The sequence below is a fragment of the Monopterus albus genome, unplaced genomic scaffold (assembly GCF_001952655.1).
Source record: "Monopterus albus unplaced genomic scaffold, M_albus_1.0 scaffold103.1, whole genome shotgun sequence".
NCBI classification, from domain to species: Eukaryota; Metazoa; Chordata; class Actinopteri; order Synbranchiformes; family Synbranchidae; genus Monopterus; species Monopterus albus.
The window spans coordinates 1,940,735-1,963,513 of NW_018127983.1; the positions used below are offsets into that span (position 1 = coordinate 1,940,735).

The following is a 22,779-nucleotide window of genomic DNA, read 5'->3' on the forward strand; positions in this document are numbered from 1 at the left end:
AAGAGTGGGGGGGGGTGATACAAGGGAGCCTAAATGTGGCAAATTGAACAGAATGAACTTAAAAAATGCTCTTTCAAGGATAAATAGTGTCCTTAGATAGTTATCTGAAAGTGAAATCACACTGCATATGCATTTTTCCAAGTTAATCTACCATTTAAAACTGCCGTGCATCATCCACTTAATCCAAAACCATTTGACATCATGTAAAAAAAAAAAAAAACAGCTCTCACATTTGGTTTGAGAAGGTACAGTGCTGGAAAGACATGGAGTCTTCCTGTATGGTTACAATGGTGGATTGAATTCATGTAAATCACTGTAAATGTGCTTTTGGTTTTTTCATTGACCTAGTCCGTTTCAACTTCTGTACCCAGTGAAACGCTTTGTGCCGTTTGCCGCTCCATTTTGCGGAGTGCGACGATGAAGTGAGCCTGAAACATCCAGCTATTGTACATTGTTTTTGTCTGTGTAATTACAGTAAAGATACTTCAGCAATACAAAATACAAGGTTATTTTTCATTGTAATAATTGTCTGTTTTTAATAATATTCCCTATTTTTGACAATGAGGTGTCTATACACCTAAAAAAATAATTAAGCCACATTGTGGTGCCATGCAAACTGGGTAAACAGGACAGATATTGTATTATTATGGACTGTGTTTAGACGTTGACCTTTATATGTCGTCATATTTCATTGTCACTAAATATGAGGAAGCTGTACTATATAATACCCATTATACAACCCTGTGTCTATCCTTGGGTGTAGACAGCTTGTTAAACCAGCCTGCACTCATGATGTATGCTTTTAAAGTTTCACATCTGGAAGTGAGGCTCTCTGGCCAGGCTGACTTCTTGATGTTGTATTTCTCATACAGTTAGTATGGATGGTATGAACCATTTTACCCAGTAAGATCATGTTCACTCGTTTCTCTTCACTATCTGCCATTTACAACCTAATTGCCTTAAAGTACAGCAGAACGCCTTGATAGTGTTTGACCTGTGACGACTGTTTATGCATCAGGAAGAGTACGTTTGGGAATTTGGGCGATTCCATGTTGGTATAGTTTTTTTTTTTTATCAAGATTTATAATGTTTAAACTTTAAAATGATCAGTTTATCAAGATTAACATCATGTTGTCATATGCAGACATCTGGAATTGAGTGTTTAAGGTATAGGTCGAGTTTGGTGCGTCAGTCTAGACTTTGATGGTTAGTGACGCTGGGCAGCGCTACCTTGGCAGGAGCAAAGTCAAAGGGCCATAAAGGGGTGCTTTCTGGGAAAGCGCTCTTCTTCCTGCTTTATAGTTTACTCAAGTCAAAGACCCTGCGGCGGCAGCAGCAGCAGCACTTCTACCACAAAGAGCCAGCTATTCTCAGGTAAGAGCCGTCATAACACACAAATCAGTTCATACTTAATATTGTCTTCATTTGTGTAATTACACTAATCGGTGTCCTATTGTTTTTGATGATTTGCACTGGCGTTCTATATCAGTATTACTTTTCAGTAGTAATTCTGAGATTGAATATAAAGCAATTAATGCAAGTTTTTTTTTTTTTAAGTGAAAGCAATATTAGTTTTGCACTATGATATTTTAAATGTGGTCAAGATGTCCAGGAAAATCTTTTTAACAAATGGTAATGTTGATGCAACAAACACAAAAACTATATTTTAAAGTTATTTAATATATATCCATTTTCATATTTACAGTATGTTGGATGTTGCTATAATCATGAAATTGAGGCCACAATTAATGTCGTGGCCCCAACTTGATAATTATGGGATATTGAATGTATTTTAAGTGTACAGAATAGCCATAACTAGGAACCAATCATGATTTGCTAGTAGGTTATATGTCACTACAGTGTAATTGGGCTGCATCTGATTTAGGATATTTTTTTTTATAGACCTAATCCACATTTCAACCATGCTGCATTTGAGTAAGGTAAGAATTGGTATCTCTCGCTCTCGCTCTCTAACACATACATATACTTATAAAATGAAGCTCTGATGGACATCTCGAGAACTGAGGTTTTGTCAGCACCGATTATTTTTTTAGTACAACTGCTGTTTTCCAAACCTAGGGTGATTTTGTATGGGTGGATTCTGGTTCCGGGGTACCAATCGGTGCGGAGGTCAAGGTGACAGACACAGGACAGCTGCAGCTGATCGATGATGAAGGAAAGGTACAAAAAAAAAATTACCAACGTAGTTTGCATTTTACTGAGTGCAGCAAAATCAGTGTAAGCGTTCTATGTATATGATGTCCACTTTTTTAAAACACACACAGGAGCACAAGATCAAGAAGTTGGAGGGTAGCATCCGGCCCATGCACCCCACCTCTGTGAAGGGTGTGGACGACATGATACGGCTTGGTGATCTCAATGAGGCGGGGCTTCTCAGGAATCTCCTGGTGCGACACAAAGAAGGCATCATCTATGTAGGTTTCTATTCCCTGGCTTTACTCTGAAGCACTTAGTTTTATGGCACCTATAATCTGCTCTGGAAATGCTTACTCGTCTGCTTTCCCTTGCTGTGAATAGCTTTCTGACTTAGACTTTGCCCTGTAGTTTATCACAATATGGTAAGTCTCCATAGAGACAAATGAGCCTCTGTTTGAGAACATCACAGTGTTTGTGTGTCACTGCATCAAAGCTTAACAGTGTGTGTTCATTTGTGAATTGTGCTATTATATAAAAAAATACTGCTGAAAGCAGGAGGCAAAATTACAAAGACTGACCCTTGTCTTGCCCTTGGAAATCAGATTATCAACTACAGCATTTCATTGTGATTGTGAATCATATTTAGAACAACTATCTTGTGCAGGAGTAAACATGAGGTCACAGGGGTCACTGGCTTGATGTTGACACCATAACTACTTGTTTATTCTCATGTACACACACTGACTTGTCTATTGTGCCACTGTGTGGTAGCTGACTTCCCTCTCTGTTTAAAGACATACACAGGCTCCATTCTGATTGCAGTCAACCCTTACCAGCTGCTGCCCCTCTACACCACTGAGTACGTGCACATGTACACAGATCGACGGCTGGGTGAATTACCGCCACACGTCTTCGCCGTCGCAGACAGCTGCTTTTTCAACATGCGACGCAACCGGAAGAACCAATGCTGTGTCATCAGGTCTGCATATGCCTAGTAATAGGAAGCTGAGGCTGACTACATATAAATATTTAGACTGTGTCAGATGACTGGTTGATGGGGAAACGCACTGAGAGCCAGCACATTGTTGAAAGAGTGCTCTGACTATATTACAGTAATATAGCAGTAATAAGTGTGACAGGTCTGAGTTTCCTGATGAAAGACAACAGTGCCACCAAGTGATGATGGAATAGTTTGGTATTTTGGACAATGCACTCATTTGCCTTCTGGCAGAGGGTTAGATGAGAAGATTGGTAGCACTGTCATGTCTGTATGGTAAAGCATGCCAGCAGCTGGTTGGCTAGCTTGGTATATAAAGACTGGAGACGAGGGAACGTCTAGCCTACAGCAGTGCAACACTTCTAAAGCTAATTAATTAACAGGTTTGTCTTGATTGTGTTCATCTGTATCTGTAAGTATTAAAACGACAATTCACATGGGCCTGTGTGCCAGATAAACAGCACATGCTCCAGGAAGTTACTGGTCCCAGCGAGGAAATGGTCTGTCCAATTCATAACCTCTAGTCTGTTTTTACCCTTGTGGTTGATATACCTTGTTAATTAGTGAGCTTTAAAGGTCCTTGTAGGTGGATTCTATCATCTTTGGACAGAGCCAGGCTGTTTCCAGCTGCTTCCCCATTTCCAGTCTTGATACTAAGCTAATATAAAGCAGAAACGTCTAGCACAACTTCACCCACTGCCAAGGTTCATAGGTGAGGAAATGAAGGACAGTAAAACCAACTCATTTTGGCCTGTGGCCTTCGTCAGGGTCTGTTAAGTCATTTAAAAAGTATGGATGTAAAAAATTGCAACACAATACAAATAACCAATCACGTACAAACACAAGCTATTCCTTTAAAAAAAAATAAAATAAGAAAACAGGATGGCAAGGAAAAACATAAATTAAGACATTCAGATGAAGAATGAAAATGAATAGCTATAAGGAACATTCATATTCAGCTGCTGGTAGTGTTTCAATTATGGAGACAAACTGAAAAACTTATTGAAACATTACGATAAATCTGTTGTAAGAATTGTTCATGGGTGGTCCTTACTGTAGCGATTTTTAAGGCTGGACTATATTGTACATGTGTGGAGTATACAGAATCCCCATACTTCGGAAGTTGGCTGAATATGTAGGTAGTTTATAAATGAGGACTCCTTGTAGTGTCTGGAATACTTGATCAATTGTGTCTACATTTACATAAGAATAGCATATTTGCACACAAGTGGAATCAACATAAACCTACAGGTTTAACCTTTAGGTTAACGATATGAACTGCGAAGAGAACCTAAGACTGATCTTTGTTGAATCCCTTTGGTAATATTAACAAGTTTAGGTTGAACATCAACTACAACACACTGATCTGACATTTGTTACAATTTCTGAACCAGCCAGGATTTATATTGTCAAACCTAGTATCAGCCGGGCACTTCAGGAACACGTTTTGATTTGGTGTCACATTGGCCTCAGGCAGATTGATAAACAGAATAGCACAATGTTGAATTTTTTATCTGAACTTGTCACAGTATTGTTCACAAGCAAAGACACAGCTGACATGGTCTTAAACTTCAGGTCTGAACCCAGTGGTTTAAAACAAACATGTCTTCAGGGCAGTGATGAGTTTAAATAATTAATTCTTTCCCCCCTTATCAGCGGAGAGTCAGGGGCAGGGAAGACTGAGAGCACCAAGCTGATGTTGCAGTTCCTGGCCGCAGTGAGCGGCCAGCACTCCTGGATAGAGCAGCAGATTCTTGAAGCCAACCCCATCTTGGAGGGTATAAACAAAACATTAAAATAAAGTTGTCAGACAGTCTTTATAATCAGCTGAATTGTCCCTGTCACTGGTCAAATGTACATTTTCCTCACAGCGTTTGGTAATGCCAAAACAATCCGCAATGATAACTCCAGTCGTTTTGGGAAGTACATTGACATAAACTTCACCAAGGGTGGGGCCATCGAAGGGGCACGTATTGAGCGGTACCTGCTGGAGAAGTCCAGAGTTTGTCGTCAGGTGGGGAAATCGGTCAACTGAATAATCTCAGGAACAGTGATGTGGTACAAATCAAATTTTCTTGTAGTAAAAAATGTGTTTTCATGTGCAGGCACCTGAGGAAAGAAACTACCACATCTTTTACTATATGCTGATGGGCATGCCAGCTGAGCAGAAAAAGATCCTTTCCCTTGGGAGCGCTGCTGAGTACAACTATCTGACCATGGTACAGACAAATTTGAATGTAACAGTCTTTACTAATGGATTTTGAGGATAAATGGACAGAGCACAAATCACAGATAACCTGATAGGAGTTGATATTTATCTCAAGGGTAACTGCACCAGCTGTGAAGGCCGTGATGATGTGAAGGAGTATGCTCACTTCCGTTCTGCTCTGAAGATCCTCATGTTCACAGAAAATGACACCTGGGAAATCTCCAAAATGCTTGCTGCTATCCTTCACCTGGGCAATGTGGACTTCGAGGGTAAGAACAGTGTTATACAATGGGATATGTATGTGGATATTGATTACATCAATATCACTGTTAAATGTACATTTATCCTTTTAGCTACTGAGCAGCTTTTCTTGCATAATCTTAGGCACCATAGTCAATAACCTGGAAGGCTGCTCTATCCTCAAATCATCCCATTTCAAAATGGCCAACCAACTTTTGGAGGTACGAGTATTTTTTCGTGTCTTTGTTTTTTTTGTTAAAGCAAATAAAAGCTACACAGTACTCTGTCTGTGTGTGTCCTGCTAGGTGGATCCCACAGCGCTGGAGAACAGTCTGACTCAGCGCTCCTTCATGACTGCCAGGGAGAGCGTGACTAGATCTCTGACCTCCGCCCAGGCCGTGGATGGCAGGGACGCCTTTGTCAAAGTAACTTAAACCACACTTGAGCGGAGTGGTGCTCATTTTAATATATAATAATAAAACATTTCAGTAAGAGGTCCTGTGAGACTGTAATACTAGAAAAACATGGTTGGGTAGGTGAAATATGAAGGAGCCTTATAATTCCTTTCTCAAATGGAGTAGAAAGAGAGAGGACTGATAATGGTACCAGAGAAAAGAGAGCTTGACATGCCTAGCTCTCCATAGGCCCTTTTAATTTAAGACATTTGGACACATCACAGATGTAAATAATGGATATACAGTATGAGTGATGGTTGAATTCCACATAGATGCTTTCATTTCAGTACTCTGATATTGTGCATGCTGGCTCACGTCAACAGGACAGAAGCCATTGTTAATGTTAATAGTAGTACCTATAGTTTTCTTACTATAACGAGTCCAAATGCCCACTATGAACAAAAGCTTGGCTCAGTTTTCATCAGTCTAAGCTGTACTGTGCTGTGTTAGGCTTAGTGCAACTTTAGCTCTATTTACTGTTACCTACCCTCTGTGTGTTGAGCATAACATTATATCAGCATGTTAATGTTAGCACAGGAGACTCTTAACATTTTGTCATGTTACATGATGCCGTTTAGCATGCATGGATGTATGCTAATGTTGGCATGTTGCTGTGCTATGCTAACAATAGCATTAAAGCATTTTGGGAAATAAGCTTCTTAGATGAAAAGATTGTTAGTGGTTTCTTATTTGTCCATTAATTATGAAGCTACCACCAGCAGCCGGTTGACTTAGCATAAAGACTGGAAGTGGGAGAGCGATTAGACCATCACAACACCCACATAGGAATACCTCTAAAAGACAAACTATTCCTTTTACCTCAAAGTAGAGCTTCAGCTAGCAGGAATTTAAGCGTTTGTTTTTGCCATAGTGAAATGACCCAAAGGCTTAGTCAAGTGAACGTTTTGACCTGTTGGGGACACTAAATGAACTGAATGATAATTAGAATTTTCAAGTTACAATAAATATGACCAAAACCTGTCAACATACAAGTGCTTGAAAAAACAAAGTGATCAACTACTATGAAACAGAAATCACAGCAGTGACCAAAAAGGTGGTGACTAAAGCATTAGCTTGTTTTAAGTCCCATGCTCAGAATTCAGAATTTGGCAAAGTTATAAACATGGTGCATGTTGTCTCTGTCAACTTTCATGACATTTAAATGTTTTGTTGTTTTGTTGATGCAGTGTGTAGTACTACTTATTATACTTTTTTTTTTTTGGTATTTTCAGGCTATTTATGGAAGACTTTTCATATGGATTGTGGACAAAATTAACTCTGCCGTTTACAAACCACCTGAGGATTCCAACGAGGTTCGACAGTCAATAGGGTTGCTTGACATCTTTGGCTTTGAGAACTTCAGCAGAAACAGGTTGGTGATCACAACAGTCCTTTTGACATTAGTACTCATTTGACATGGGAACATTTAAAAAAATAATTAGAATCCATCCATCTTGTTCTGTGTTCTTCTGCTGTTGCCTCTGCAACTGTTGCAGCTTTGAGCAGCTGTGTATTAACTTTGCCAACGAGCAGCTGCAGCAGTTCTTCGTCAAGCATGTTTTCAAGTTGGAACAGGAGGAGTATGCCCGTGAAAACATTGTTTGGAAGCACATAGACTTCAAGGACAACCAGCGTACACTGGATGTCCTCGCCACCAAGCCCCTCAACATCCTGGCTCTTATTGATGAGGAAAGCAACTTCCCCAAGGTCTCTGCCCTTTTTTGCACATGAAACATTTTGTTGTGACAATGCAAAGCAGGTTTTAACTCCCCTCTTGTTGTTTGCTTTCAGGGCACAGATACGACCATGCTCCAAAAAATGAATCAGCTCCATGGGAAAGGGGAAATCTATATCCCCCCCAAGAACAACTATGAGACACAGTTTGGAATCCAGCATTTTGCTGGAGTGGTCTACTATGATTCACAAGGTAATTTTAAAACTTTTAAAACCAAAAGACCATTTTCCTGCACATCCTTTGTGATGTTCTAATTGTGTCTCTCTTATTTTGAGGTTTCCTTGAGAAAAACCGTGACGCCCTTAGCTCAGACCTGATTCAGCTAGTGGAGACCTCAAGCAACAAACTCCTCAAACTGGTGTTTCAAAATGAGCTGTCCTCCAGTGTGATCAAGACCAGCACCAACCCCAAGATGGTCATCTCTATGCCCAAGAACAGCCTCCGGGTCAATGCAGCCTTTAGCTTCAGCATGAGACTTTGCTATAAACAGTTGTGTATATAGTATATAATCACTTACACTAGTAACATTTGTTTGTGCCTAACAGCAAGCAACTGATAACAAGAAGCGCATGCCAACCCTGAGTGGCCAGTTCCGTCAGTCTCTGGATTCCTTGATGAAAACACTGGCTGTGTGCCAGCCCTATTTCATACGTTGCATTAAACCCAATGACTTCAAGAAGCCCATGGTGAGGAAAGAAGCTGCATTCACTCAACCAAAATAAAACTTACTGACATTTGAATCAATACTGAATAAAACTATTTGGTGTAAATAAATCCCATTACAACTTGTGTGTCTCAGCTGTTTGACAGAGAGCTGTGCATGCGGCAGCTCCGTTACTCTGGTATGATGGAGACCATCAAGATCCGGAAAGCTGGGTATCCTGTGCGCTACACCTTCAGTGAGTTTCTAGATCGCTACCGCGTACTTCTGAAAACGTCCCTGTGCGATCCGAAAAAAGTAAGTTGAACTCATAATGTGATACTTTTGTTCATCACCTTTTCTTTCTATGTTTGTATGAGTATTGTTTTATTCAAACAGGAAAGTAAAGAGAAATGCTGTGAAAGCATTTGTGAGTCTGTGCTTGTTGGCGAGGGCGACTGGAAGACTGGCAAGACCAAGATATTCCTCAAGGTGCTCCCTTGCTTTCTTATGTACACTCTGTTGTTAGTGATGGTTATGTATGGAGGCATATAATTGGAATTTTGAATCTTGTTGCTGAAATTGCATTCATTAAATTCAGACACTAAATTTGAGATGGGAAATTTGAAATTCCAGGCCAAAGGATCAGACCTTTCACACATACTGGATGATTAAAGTGTATAATCTGCCAATAGAAGTCTCCTGGATGGCCTGAATGTTCAAGATTGAATTTTCATGTCACAGTTTCACAATTGAATCTGAGCAATTTAAATATAGTTTTAGCCACACCAGCAGCATTCAATAATAAAACTATAAAATTTAAGTTTTCAGTAGTGGTTGCATTTTACAATTAGGCATTCTGTTCCTTATAAAATCTGAAGTACATGTTTTTGTCTTCCAAAATAAAAAACTTGCTACTGTTTCCTCTCAGGACTTCCATGACACCATGCTTGAAGTGGAGCGAATAAAAGAACTCCATCAGAAAGCACTTTTGATCCAGAAAGTTCTGAGAGGTTACAAATACAGGTATGGGACAAAAAATCTTTCTGATGTGTTGTTTGTTGATGTGATTTGCAACTTCATGTCTATTTGATTCCTGTCTTTTAAAGGAGACAATTCCTGAGAAAAAAGAAAGGTGCTATTGTCATTCAGAAACACTGGAGAGGCCACAAAGGCAGAAAGCTGTACAAAGTGGTGAGTCACTGTTAAATATATATGGGTTTATCAAAGTAAAACTACACGTCCGGCTTGCAAAAAACATTTATTTATGCTCTTAATTTAGGTCCAGCTGGGCTTTGCAAGGCTGCAGGCACAGGTTCGCTCTCGCCAACTCCACTCCCAGTATAGGAAGAAACGGCAGGCAGCCATTATACTGCAGACCCAAGCCAGAGGTTACCTGGCCAGGAAGGAATGGACGCGTAAGAGAGAGGCTGTGATCCTCCTGCAGGCACACACCAGGGGTATGCTGGCAAGAAACGCTGTCAGAAAGAGGAAACGAGATGTAAGTTCAACTTTAAGAACTAGAAAAAGCATTAGGCTATCTGGTTCACAATAGTAAAGGAAGATTAGTCCATCCTGGGCATATTTGGTAGAACAGTTTTGCTAACGGTCTTTATCTGACTTACTCCTCCACTGCTATAAGATGAGTCCAAGTACGCTTCAATTCCAGATATCCATTACTTTTAGCTAATCATTTAATTTCTACTGTGTATTTATTACTTTTAGCTATTTATCATTTTTAACTTGCTATTTCTATTGTGTATCCTTTAATTTTAACTGTTACAGCTGTTTAGCTAAACATTAGCTAATCATTTAAACTGTTTATCCATTACTTTTAGCTAACTATTTTAACCATTTAACAGTTAGTGTTAGCTACTGGATTTTACATGTTTATCTGCTAATTTGTGGTCAATATTTCTGTTATACTGTTATCTAGCTATTTTAAATGAGTGCTGTTTCTTTCAGATGTACCTCTCTGCTAAAGAGAGAGAAGAAGAACAGCGGGCAATTTTGGAGAAACAGAAACACTTGGAAGAAGTGCTGAGGCAGAAGAAAGAGATGGAGGCCAGAGCCCACGCTGATTCCATCACAGACCAAGAGATGGTGGACAGCATCTTTGGCTTCCTGCCCACTATTATTGGAGGGCAGGAGGGGCAAGCACCCGTGGGATTTGAGGTTCGGAACCAAATAATTGGTACAGAGGCATTTTCTGTTCCTTTCAGACTGTCAGACACAGTGTAATGTCTATTTATTTGCAGAATTTTGAGAGGAGAAGGATAATTATTGAGGAGATAGACATCGACGAACTCCCCATGGAGGAAGATCTTCCCAAAGTAGACAATGATGAACTGGATGAGTATTCCTTCTCCAAATTTGCCTCCATGTACTTCCAGGGAGCAGCCACCCACACCCACATCCGCCAGAGGCTTCATCAGCCTCTGCTCTACCATGAGGATGAGGGAGATGTTCTGGTGCTTCTCTCAGGCTACTTCAGTTAATAATTTCAGTTGCTTTGGCTTGTTACTTTATTAAACTACAATGAAATTTCTGTGTGCTTTCACCAGGCTGCACTGACAGTGTGGTGGATCATTCTGAGGTTCATGGGAGACCTTCCTGAGCCAAAGAAGCAGGTCCGGGTCCAGGGAGCCTCCACACAGGAACACCTTCTGCCACAGGACTTGATCTCCAGAAAGGACAGACGTCTCAGCCACATGGTGGGCCCGGATCAGGTAAATGTCCTTACGAAGAGAAAGATGTAATACATTTTGAATATTGTCTTATTTTGTAGATTGTTAGATTAAAAGATGCAATTTCTGTGTGTTTTAGAGGGTGCTAAGGAATAAAAAAGAAAGTCATCCTTCTCCTATCCCAGAGGAGTCAACACAAAACAAAAGGGGCTCAATATTTACAGACCTTCTGACACGAAACAGGAAGGCTTCTGCTGTGCCAAGTGAGACAGCTCAAAACCCAAAGGCATACACTGTACCAGAAGGAAACCCTCGAGCAAGAAAGGGATCCACATTTACTGACCTATTGTCTAGGAACAAAAAAGCACCTCCTGTTCAAGAAAATGGATTCCAAAAACCCACTTCAAGTTTCAGGAAACCATCGATCATCACGGAGGAGGTTAAGTGGAAACCTGAAACACATTTTGACCTCATATAACTGAGTCCTCCTTTTAACTTACTGATACAAAGTTCTCTTTTTGTTTTGTTTTTCACAGCCAGATGATCTGATGGAGGTGTCAAAGCCTCCCACCCTGCAGACTGTGAATGAGTACAGTGATGCCACGACTGCAGAAGGACCCACCCTCAACCGGCCACTGACCTCTTTAGAAAAACTCCACATTATTGTGGGATATGCCATTGTTAGACATGACCTCAGGTTAAAGAAGCTCCATTTATAAATCACATACATCCAAGTATCTCTTTAAATTCTCTAATAATAAAGTATTTGTCTCTTTGTCTGTGTAGGGATGAGATTTACTGTCAGATCTGCAAGCAGCTTCATGACAATAACAACCGCAACAGCTACTTCCGTGGCTGGATCCTGCTGTCCCTCTGTCTGGGCGTCTTCCCTCCAACTGAGCGCTTTATAAAGGTAAGGGTGACAGTTACATTGAATGTCTCTGTCTCACAATGTTCTGCATTCTGTGATATTTAGCTCATCCTTTTTATCTTTGGTCTTGGTAGTACCTCCATAGTTTCATCCGTTCAGCTCCAGCAGGCTACGCTTCCTACTGTGCTGAAAGACTCCAGCGCACAGTCATGAATGGAATACGAGGAGAACCTCCAGCCTGGCTGGAGCTGCAGGTACTGAGACTTACACAAAGTGTTCTTGCAAATATTTTAAAGGCTCAGTTCACTTCTCCAAAAAAATATTTTCTCACTTGGTATTTGGAGGTGTCTTGCCGGAGAAAGTGTCTTGGTGATGATGTCTAATATAATAATATAGTATTATAATAATAATGTCTAATATAGTATAAAAATAAATAATTAAAAGCAACACTATTACCTGTTTTTCAGAAACAATGGTCCAGTTATTTTGGCTAATCCACAGACCTCACAGTGAACCGATTTTAGTGGAGCTACTTTCTATAATAATAAAAAAAAAAGACTGTTCCTATGAGAGCTGTCACTGTGAGGTGTGTGGAGAAACCAGGATACTGCTCCTGGAAAAATATGTTACTGCTGATTTTTTTTTTTAAGATATTATTTTCAGTGCTGTGAGCACCACAAACAAAGATCCTTTCACCGAACTTGTAATGGGGTGGCGGCAAAGCCACAGAGACTTGTATTTCAAGGGCTGAACATGGTTAGATAATGCTAGAAGTAATTGAGAATGTTTTTCTTTTGTAACTGGAGTGAATCAACTGATTTCCATTTAATGAAGATGGTCATGTCTTTGTGCTGTGATAGGCAACCAAGACAAAAAAGCCCATAGTTGTGACAGTGATGCTGATGGATGGCTGCTCCGTTAACCTGCCTGTTGATTCAGCATCTACCTCCAAAGAGATCTGCCAACTGGTTTCCAGCAAAGTCAAACTCAAAGACACCTTTGGCTTTTCTCTCTATGTGGCCTTGTATGAAAAGGTTTGAAGTTAGCGGTTAATATCAACAATAAGCAACTTGAATATCGCTTGTGGTTCATATCCATGACTTCACTCGTTGACCTGTCCTGAAGGTGTGGGCTCTGGGCAGTGGCCGGGAGCACGTGATGGATGCCATTTCCCAGTGTGAGCAGGAGGTAAAGAGGAGAGGAGGGCAGGAGCAGCATGCTCCCTGGCGGCTCTTCTTCCGCAAGGAGGTCTTTACCCCCTGGCATGACTGTAAAGAGGACAAGATCAGCACAAACCTCATCTACAAGCAGATCATTCACGGTCTGAAGTTTGGAGAGTACCAGACTGAAAAGGTGGCTTATATTTGTGACATTACCTTACAAAATTCCAGCCTTATGCTCACATATACATTAACCTTGATATATTTTTTTTCACATTTCACTTTCACAGGAGGAGGATTTAGTTCAGCTTGCTGCAAAACATTTATACATCCAGCACGGCTCAGACAGCAGTCCTGAAAATGTGAAGAAAGCTGTTCAGGACTGCATCAGCAGCTCTCTGCTGGAGGCCAAGTCAGAGTTCAAATGGGCGCAGATGGTCAGCACCGCTCATGCTCAGGTCAGTCATGTCCTGTATCAGAAGGTGCAGCATAAACAGAACAGGACAGAAAAAAGCCCCACAATGACCCAGAGCAACTCTAATGTTTTTATCTATTTTTCTTAAACCATATCAGGGTCCATACTTGAGTTCAAAACAAAAGGCAGATTCGGTGAAGGCAGAGATTGTCAACTACACTCGAGAGAAGTGGCCCATTTTCTTCTCCAGGTTCTTTGAGGTTGTCAAACTGTCAGGTGGGTGTTTATGAGCACAAAAATGTATTGCTATAAATTATTCTAGCCTCTCTGTTATATATTTAAATAACTTATATTTCAAATCATCAAACAAATCACAATGGTTGCATTCAATTTCTTATGCAACTTTAATTACAATGTGTTGATAATAAATAAAACTGTTGAAAAGTGAAAAGGGGAGGTATGGGGAGGTTTTGTGCTGATTATCAGATTAAGAAATCTTTAAAGCAACAAGGGCTTCGTTGTTATAAATGAACAAGTGTGTCTGCACTTTTCTGCTGAAAATTCAGGATCATTTAGATATTGCCACATAGATTCTACTGTTTATATGTGTATTTTTTAAATCATGTTAGAACATAAAACATGAATAACAGACATTTATACTTTCTTTAGGAATACAAGGCCAAACACATTCCATGATTGGCATTAAAACAGTTTCTCAGTCCGGTTTCCTTTGAGCAATTAGCCATTGCTGCTCTTTGTGTCAGACTGGAGTATGCATTTATATTTATAGATACACCACTGTGGTTAAGATGCTGTCCAGGTAGTTGATTAGGAGGAAAGAAGTGGGCCAAGAGCCACATTTCTTCTCTGTTTGCCTGTGAACATCACAGCTGTCCAGTAATGATGAGCCTCGAGTCGTTCACTGGGTCTTTGTCTAAACAGCTAGTCGATTCATTTTGTGTTTGTAAGAAAAATGGCAAATGCTACTTGTTTCTAGTTTCTTAAATGTGAGGATTTGCTTCTTTTTTGTGTGTTGCATCAGTGCAAGTTTTGAACTGTTGGCTGGACAAATCAAACCATTTTAAACATATGAGTTTTGCAGCCTGTTCAGGGCATATTTCACTATTTTTTGTTACATTATAGAGCAGTCAGTTAGTCAAGACAGCAGTGGGTTAATTAATAATAAAAGTATTTGTAAGTTGCACCCCTAAAGTTAAAGTTCCTTACCTGTGGATTATTGTGCACTCAGGCTTTTTCCTTTAGGATGGCCGAAAGGATTCATGGAGATGGTTCCAGTAACACTTCCATGCTGGAATATCTCCCATAATTTCTGTCATATCTCCCATGAGTCATTATTTATTGGGCTTATTTCTGCTTTGCATGTGTCAAGGTCCTCCACTGCCAAAGAGAAAGTTCATTGTGGCCATAAACTGGACTGGTATCACATTCCTGGATGAGAGAGAGAAAAGGCTGCTGGAGCTCTCCTTCCCTGAGGTGACAGGAGTCAATACCATAAGGTAGAGACCATTATTACTGGTCCAGGCACAGAATCAGAGAAGGAAGCATACTATACATATTATCATTTGACATGCTCCAATCCTGTGGTTTTGAATCTGCTGTAATCCACCCCTAGGGAGGGTAAATCGTCTGGCCAGGCGGTGTGTCTGCTGACACTGAAAGGAGACTTCACTCTGAGTGGACCCACAGCTGAGGACATGGCTGAGCTGGTTACCATGTTCCTCAGTGGACTAACAGAGCGATCTCAGTATGCTGTGGCCCTGAAGGAAGTCAACAGACAAGGTCAGGGAGCCTGGGGACTTGCTGATTTGTCTTTGTCACTGCTTATTTTGCTAATTGCTAACTGACTGACTTTTTTGCATTTGTTTACAGATGACCCCACATTCCTTAGCTTCAAGAAAGGAGAGCTCATTATAATCATCAAGGATGATGAGTTTTCTCAGCAGCGTGGCTGGATAAAGGGCCAAACTGAGAGCAGGAGACAAACAGGAGCTGTCCCCACCGAGGCTATCTTAATCATTCCAACACTCAGCAAACCCACCAATGAGGTCATGGTATGGGGATATCAGTGACATACTGTATGTTAGTCAGATGAATTACCTTGCCCTGTTCTGTTGAGTGTTAAATGTGGTGACTGTCCCTTGATTTCAGAGCCTCCTCAACCTGTCTCCGAACCAGAGGAAGGACATCATACAGGCAAACCTGAAAGATACAGGCATGGCGGAGAGATCGGCTCCTGCCACACTGAAAGAATTTTCCCTCGAGTACTTCAGGTATTTGCAATTACCTTTTTTTTTTATTTTAATTTTTTTTACTACATATCAGCAGGGAAATGCTTATTTAACAGCACTGACACCGGGATCTGTGTCTTGCTCTCTGATACAACAGGCAGCCTACTAAGGATGTGAACCTTCAGGTGATTTCCAGGAATGTGGCTCCTGAGAGGCTGTGGGCAAACTCCAGAGAGCCAATCCGACAGCCCCTCCTCAAGAAACTGGTGGGCAACCCAGAGCTCAGCCACAAGGCCTGTCTAGCCTTCACTGATATCCTCTACAGTGATACCAACCAGCACTATGTCTTACCATGTCTTTTTACCAGTGCAACTTTTGGCACAGGGGTGAAACCCATGAATTTGCTGTTTACTTACAATATTTACAGGGTTTAGTTTCCTACTAGCTTTAGCAAATACTGTATACATTATCAATACACATGGTGAAGTGTGCCAGAAATTTGGTGAGCATTGCTATGGAGACTCAGTTTTCACGATACATAGTGTTTTTAACTATCACTAGGCCGTGCTATCGGCCTGTGCTGTCATAAATCAGCTGATACCTCTGACAGGTGATGCTGTTCTTTAGCCCTGACCCTTAATCGGACCTTCCAGAGCAGCTTTATTGTATGAGTTGCAACTACGCTTACAACCATTGCGCTCACAAAGTTTTTCACACATAAATCAAAGCACTTCACTCGTTTTTTTGAAAGAAAAATAGTAGTTTCAGTATGATGCTGAGTGTACAGCATAAGAGTGTAAGCTTATCTACGGGGACCTCAGGTTGGTCAGTAGTCTTTTGTTTGAGTTTGGCCAAAGTCCTTATACATATTATACATATTTGTCAACACTCATTCACTCAGCACAGCCATCTGCAGCAAAGTAGAACTCTTTGGTAACATCATGCTTTTAAGACGCACTGCCTGTGTTAGTTAAATAGCTTCTTCATGTCCAGTAGAGCCAGTGTCATCAAACAAGGCAGTGACACAGCCATAAACACATCAGTCAGCAACAAAAGAAACAGTTGTCTATAGCATCACTAGCTAACAACATTGTCCAAAGCTTCTCTTCAAAGACTGTGAAACCAGGATGGTTAATGCTCCTTGACTGTTGTGTACCCATCCTGAAGTATATGGGAGATTACCCCACCAAGCAGATGCAGAATCCTCTGGAGCTCACTGACCAGATCTTTGGCCCTGCCACTCAACATGAGGCGCTCAGGGATGAGATCTACTGCCAAATCATGAAGCAGATGACCAGCAATAACAATCGGTACACTTTTTTTATTTCTTACACCATCACTATCTCAGCTCCCTAGACTTAAAGCTTTTATGGATTTGTGAAAGTTTTAAAATTTGTATTATATATATTTTTTTGGCTCCAGCTTCTCCAGTGTGAACATGTGCTGCTTTTCTCTGTTTGATATTATTGTAAACGGAACATCTTTAGGAACAACATTAGGAAATTAGGATTTGTATTATTTTATAACTTATTCATCAGTGGCATTAGTAGATTCAACAATAAAAAAAAAATTTCAAAAAGATTTGACAGGTTAATTTATAATGAAGACAGTTATTAAATACAACCCTATTAAAATTTTCAGCTAAGTCAAAGCCTGACTGCTGAATGGAATTATCTAGGAAGTACAAAAATAAATGGTTTTCCAGATGTGAAACTGAAATTTAGCCACCTGGTCATGTTTTGGTGCATGAGAGTGGATTTGAATGCAAACTAAGAATCCATTTTGTCTTATTCTTTTTAGTGTCTTACATGTCTTTTATCACCACCCAGGTTCAGCATGGAGCAGGGCTGGCAGCTGCTGTGGCTCTGCTGTGGCCTGTTTCCTCCCAGCCAGTCTCTTCTGAGACACAGTCAGCGCTTTCTGGAGTCCCGCCGCAAAGAGCACTTGGCCTCTGACTGCCTGCAGCGTCTGCAGAGCTCTCTCAGGTTACACCAACATACTGTGTTATAATACAGCTCCGTATTTCCTCATGAGCGAAATTGTGTGTGATGAAAGCTTCTGCTCCACCCCAATTTCACAATAACAATTAGAGCTAGTGTTGGTTGAGGAAAAGTAGAAGGCCGTTGCAACACATTCTCGTTTGGCCTTTTTTTTTTTTGATAGAGCATGTGCTCTCTCTCCTTTATCTGATAGTGACTCTTTGGCTTAGTGTCAGACTGGTAAAGCAAAAATAACTAAAGAAATAAATAAATGAATGATGTGGCTAAGTATTTGCTCCTGTTGTGTAGGATGGAGCCCAGGAAGCTCCCACCACACCAGGTGGAGGTAGATGCCATCCAACAAAACAGCACCCAGATCTTCCACAAAATTCACTTCCCTAATGACACAGAGGAAGTATGAACCCTGACCTCCTGCATGCAGAAAGTTAGAGAATATTGCAGGTCAGATTTTTTCTAGAAATACCAGTGATTCCTCTCCTCTCTCTTCAGATATTTGAGGTGGCAACCAGCACCAGGATCAGGGATCTCATCCTGAATGTCACCAACAAGCTTCATCTGACCTCAGCAGACGGCTTCAGCATTTTTGTCAAAACTGGTGACAAGGTTCATTTGGCATTTTTCAATCTTACCCATTATATTTTGATCTAGAATTTTTTGTAGTGTGTGCTCTTTCATGACTGTCCATCCCACTGGTCTTAAAATATCTGTTACTGTGTTTATTTCAGGTCCTCAGTTTGAGTGACACCGACTATTTCTTTGATAGTCTGAGACAAATCACTGACTGGTCCAAGAAGTCCAAGGGAATCAAAGATGGTAATAAAACAGTTATGATTGGAGAGACGGTTCTCTGTGTTTTTTATACCTGTGAAAACCTCTGTATGTGTGTGTGTGTGTGTGTGTGTGTGTGTGCGCTCTGCAGGTGGGCCAGTCAATGTACCCTACCATGTGTTCTTCATGAGGAAGTTGTGGTTCAATGTGGTCCCTGGCAGAGACGCACAGGCTGATCTTATCTTCCATTTCCCTCAGGTACATTTGAATGGTACAGCCCAGTCACCTTCACATTTTCCAGGTTCATTAGCTTTCTCATATGATTTGACGGCCTAATCTTTCCATGAACACAATCCTCTGTGACATATACTGTAGATCAGATAGCTCTGCTCATTATGACCCATAGGAATGTTACAAATTAAAACAATAGACACTAAGATGAATGAACAGGCTATAAGCAGTTGTTTCTTTGCTAATATAAACTGTAGTAAGGGAAATACTTTGGGTTTTAAATTTGTGTCCAAAAATGTCGGGAGTTCGCCAAATGACAGATTTTACACAATACTGTTTTATCTTGCAGGAGCTACCTAAGTACCTGAGAGGCTATCATGTTAGCACCAAAGAGGAAATGGTCAGCCTTGCAGCTCTGCTCTTCAGGATAAAGGTCAGCCATGACAAGAGCCAGCTGGTCATGATTCCCAAGATGCTGAAGGAGCTGGTGCCTGTTGACCAACTGAAGGCCATGTCTGAAAATGAGTGGAAGAAGGTATGAGGGGCTTTCCTTGTGTTGATTTCACCTGGCTTTTCTCTTTGTATTTCTTCATGTCAACAAATGTCACAAAAAGAGCAAAACCCAACAATGTGTGTGACTCTCAGTCCCAAATCCATTTGTTCCCATGTGAAGGTGTAAATCTTTAGTAACAGGTCAGTTTTGTATTCTTCACCCAGCAGCTTTGTTAGAGTATTCCTGTTTACCTCATGCCCGTCTCTATGATAGCAGGGTTGAGCTAGAAACACTGTTGCCTTCAAACACAACCAGACACATTGTGCAAACTGGTTGGTTTTAACTATATTGCCCTTAAGAGTGTACAGCCATGTTGGCATCTCTGTGAAGCCAACATGGAGCAGAAGTACAGATGGAAGTGCAGGTTTAGCAGGTAATGTTTACCATGTACATGTGCAAGAACAAATGACAGCTAAGGCTAATGGAAATGTTATTGGTGTTGGCATTTACTCATAAATGGAAGTAGTGGAGAAGGTGAAATTTTGACCTGATGATGATGCTACATGAAAAGTTAGTTCAAGTCTTTACAATTCATCCTAAGAAAGACATGGGATATACTGAGACATTTTAGTCTGGGTCAAAGTGGTGGGCCGACTGACAGAGCAACCGACATCGCCATCACTAGAGCCATGCTGCTAACCCTGCTAAAACACATCACAAATACAATATATTGATTCACTTGTAAATAAATAAAGCAGACTATTTCCTAAACCAGCTGAGCATGGTAGCTTTTAGCAAACATTACTTAGACAGGTGGGGGAGGATATTTATGGGGGATTGGCCCAAATTCAACTACAGTACTCGCGTTTATTACAGCTGAGGCAAAAAGTAATGGCATTAACCAGGCTTTGACTGCACAGACAATACTTGTGACTATGGTTAGGTTTTTGTTGGTTTTGGTGTTTTTGTGGAATTTACAATAAGAAAAATACAGTGCATTACCGGAGCTTTCCTTTAAATTGCCCACATGAACAATATCACCATTAAGCCATTCCAGTTATCTCTGTCTAAGCTCACTGAGAATATTGCCTGAAGGCTGTGGGGTGGTGGAGAATCATTAACCTTATTAAAAGCTGTGCAAACACTTTTGTTGTGTAAGAGTCCTTTATAACTCTCTAATGTTTTACCTTTTTAATTGTCAGAGTATTATTGCCTCCTTTAACAAATCAGCTGCTATGACTGTTGAAGAAGCCAAAGTAACATTTCTGAAGGTGGTTTACCGCTGGCCCACGTTTGGCTGTGCATTCTTCGAAGTGAAGGTAAGAGCTGCTTATCTGCTGCTATCTGATGCTTTAGCACTTTCTCAGTCATCGCAGCCTCTGCCACCATGGTAGACTGCACAGCTGCAGAAAGCAGGTGATATTACACAGAAGAAAAATGCTCTCGTCTTCTTTTCAGCAAACATCAGAACCAAATTTCCCAGATATTGTGCGAATTGCCATCAGCAAGCAAGGACTCACAATCATCCACCCAAAAACCAAGGTTAAAAATTTTATCAAAAATAGTTACTAACAGTATTCCCTTCAACATCCTGCTCTTATTTCTAACCAGTAACTGTTCTTTTCTCTCATAAAGGATGTTCTGGCAAATCACCCATTCAATCGCATTGCTAACTGGTGCAGTGGAAGCACCTACTTTCACATGACTATTGGCAGTTTGGTCAAGGGGAGTAAATTCCTGTGTGAAACGTCACTGGTAAGTTCTGTTGTTAGGCACGTGGTAAACTCTGTAAGTTAATGTGAATCCTTTCCATTTCCCTTTCTTTACGTCTGTGTGCTATTTCAAAAGGGTTACAAGATGGATGATCTTATAACCTCCTATGTCAACATGTACCTCAGAGAGAGGAGGGGGGCACAAACCAGGAACCAGCGCTTCAACATGTGAGCCTCGCAGTCAGCACCACGGGTGTGAGGCAGCTCTGTAGCTGCAGATGTGAACCGACACACTCAACATGTTGTTCATACACACTCACAGAGCGAGGCTAGTCCTCTGGTTCTGAAAGAGCAATCAGCTTTATTTGTGTGAAGGAAAGACACTGATTTATATACGAGACAAAATGGTGCCTAACACAAATCATCTATCCATAACCCAGCTTAGATGCCAGCATTTTATACGTTTCCCCACTTAAAGTTCATCAGTTGACTAACACTTACTGCCTGTGCGTGTGTTATGTTATTATATGTGTGGAGTTTTCACACTCCATCTATTCAGGGCTTTCCTGTGCATTTCCATTGTGTATTTTATCTGTGTCTGATGAACACATTTACAATTATTTTTAAGCCTTTATATGCACAGAAAGCATAGTTTTGCATATTTATTTAGGTTGGTGGTGTGTATTTGTGGATAGGAGAATGCATTTGTGAACATCATAAGTTATTCACAATGCATCATATCTTCTAGTTAATAGATATGTTGGCAGTTTAATAGGAACACCTAGCTAAAACTAATGCAGGCTAATCTAACAATAAATCCTCCTTTATGAAGGTGAAATGTTCAGTTTGTCTTCATCGTGTTGGTTCATGTTGGAGAATGTAGTTTCTGCTGCCTTTGAATTGCCTTATACTAACGTGTCTAGCTTTTGGCCATTCCATTTGTTTCAGTGACCTCAAGCTACAGTAAATAACAGAGATAATGAATTATAATGCTGTATAATTCAACAGCAGCACAAACTACAGCCTCCAAAATGACTGGACAGTTGAATCAACACCTCTTTAAAGCCTATGTTTCCTCCTTCATAGAACACTGGGAAAAACTTTTTTTTCTGTTTTGCAAAATATAAGTTGTGCCTAAGTTGCGGTCCATGTTTGCCAGCTTGCAGTCTGCCTTATCCTTGGCTTTGTTTTGCTTCATTTCTGTGCTGCTTTGCATGTTACTGCCCCCAATTGCCAGTAACTAGAATAGCATGAAACAGGATGTGAACTGTGTCGCTCACATCTTTGCACACACAGATGTGCATCCACGTGTATGTACATAATCAAAACAAAACACAGACCCACCGGTGAAAGCATTGCTGTCGATCTAACAGTACCTTTTTAATAAGGCTATTGTAAGAACATTTGTGCTTCAGTTGATTTTGCTTTCACATGACATTCAATGAAACAGTTGAATTATTTCCAAATAAAACATTTTCTCAATAAAGCCTGTTGGTGAGTTTAACTGCTGGAACTGTGACTGAAACTTCACAGAAACAAGAAGAATGATATATTTGTGATAGCAATCATTTACACAAGGGCATTTGTTTGCTTCAGGGTTACAAGACAAACAGACTGAGTGGAGAAGCTGAAAAAAAGCAGGGGCTACCCCATTTAGCAGTTGGCGGTAGATTAAAAGGGTAGTGATGTCAAGGCTTCTCCACAGTCCTGCACAGATAGTGGCTTCATTCAAGTCTTCAGAATACCATTTGCATATTGAT

At 40.6% G+C, this 22,779-nt stretch overlaps 1 protein-coding gene across 1 annotated transcript; it reads left to right on the plus strand.

Annotated features, from left to right (window-relative positions):
• Positions 1-1,906: 1,906 nt before the first annotated feature.
• Positions 1,907-22,480, plus strand: myo7ba (myosin VIIBa). The gene is made up of 47 exons (XM_020609893.1): positions 1,907-1,940; positions 2,080-2,181; positions 2,286-2,435; positions 2,952-3,136; positions 4,811-4,932; positions 5,026-5,168; positions 5,260-5,373; positions 5,479-5,632; positions 5,748-5,824; positions 5,909-6,028; positions 7,291-7,430; positions 7,555-7,765; positions 7,850-7,985; positions 8,069-8,176; positions 8,343-8,479; positions 8,593-8,729; positions 8,814-8,925; positions 9,365-9,459; positions 9,543-9,627; positions 9,716-9,934; positions 10,399-10,608; positions 10,692-10,904; positions 10,998-11,162; positions 11,260-11,559; positions 11,657-11,817; positions 11,907-12,033; positions 12,126-12,245; positions 12,852-13,025; positions 13,117-13,344; positions 13,442-13,609; positions 13,725-13,842; positions 14,957-15,083; positions 15,200-15,366; positions 15,457-15,638; positions 15,736-15,857; positions 15,973-16,127; positions 16,972-17,125; positions 17,645-17,800; positions 18,104-18,209; positions 18,305-18,418; positions 18,541-18,628; positions 18,735-18,841; positions 19,164-19,349; positions 20,510-20,626; positions 20,766-20,849; positions 20,943-21,062; positions 21,156-22,480. Exons 1-47 carry the CDS (start codon positions 1,923-1,925, stop codon positions 21,249-21,251), a joined length of 6,630 nt encoding a protein of 2,209 aa, XP_020465549.1. The 5' UTR covers positions 1,907-1,922; the 3' UTR covers positions 21,252-22,480.
• The last annotated feature ends 299 nt before the right edge of the window (positions 22,481-22,779 follow it).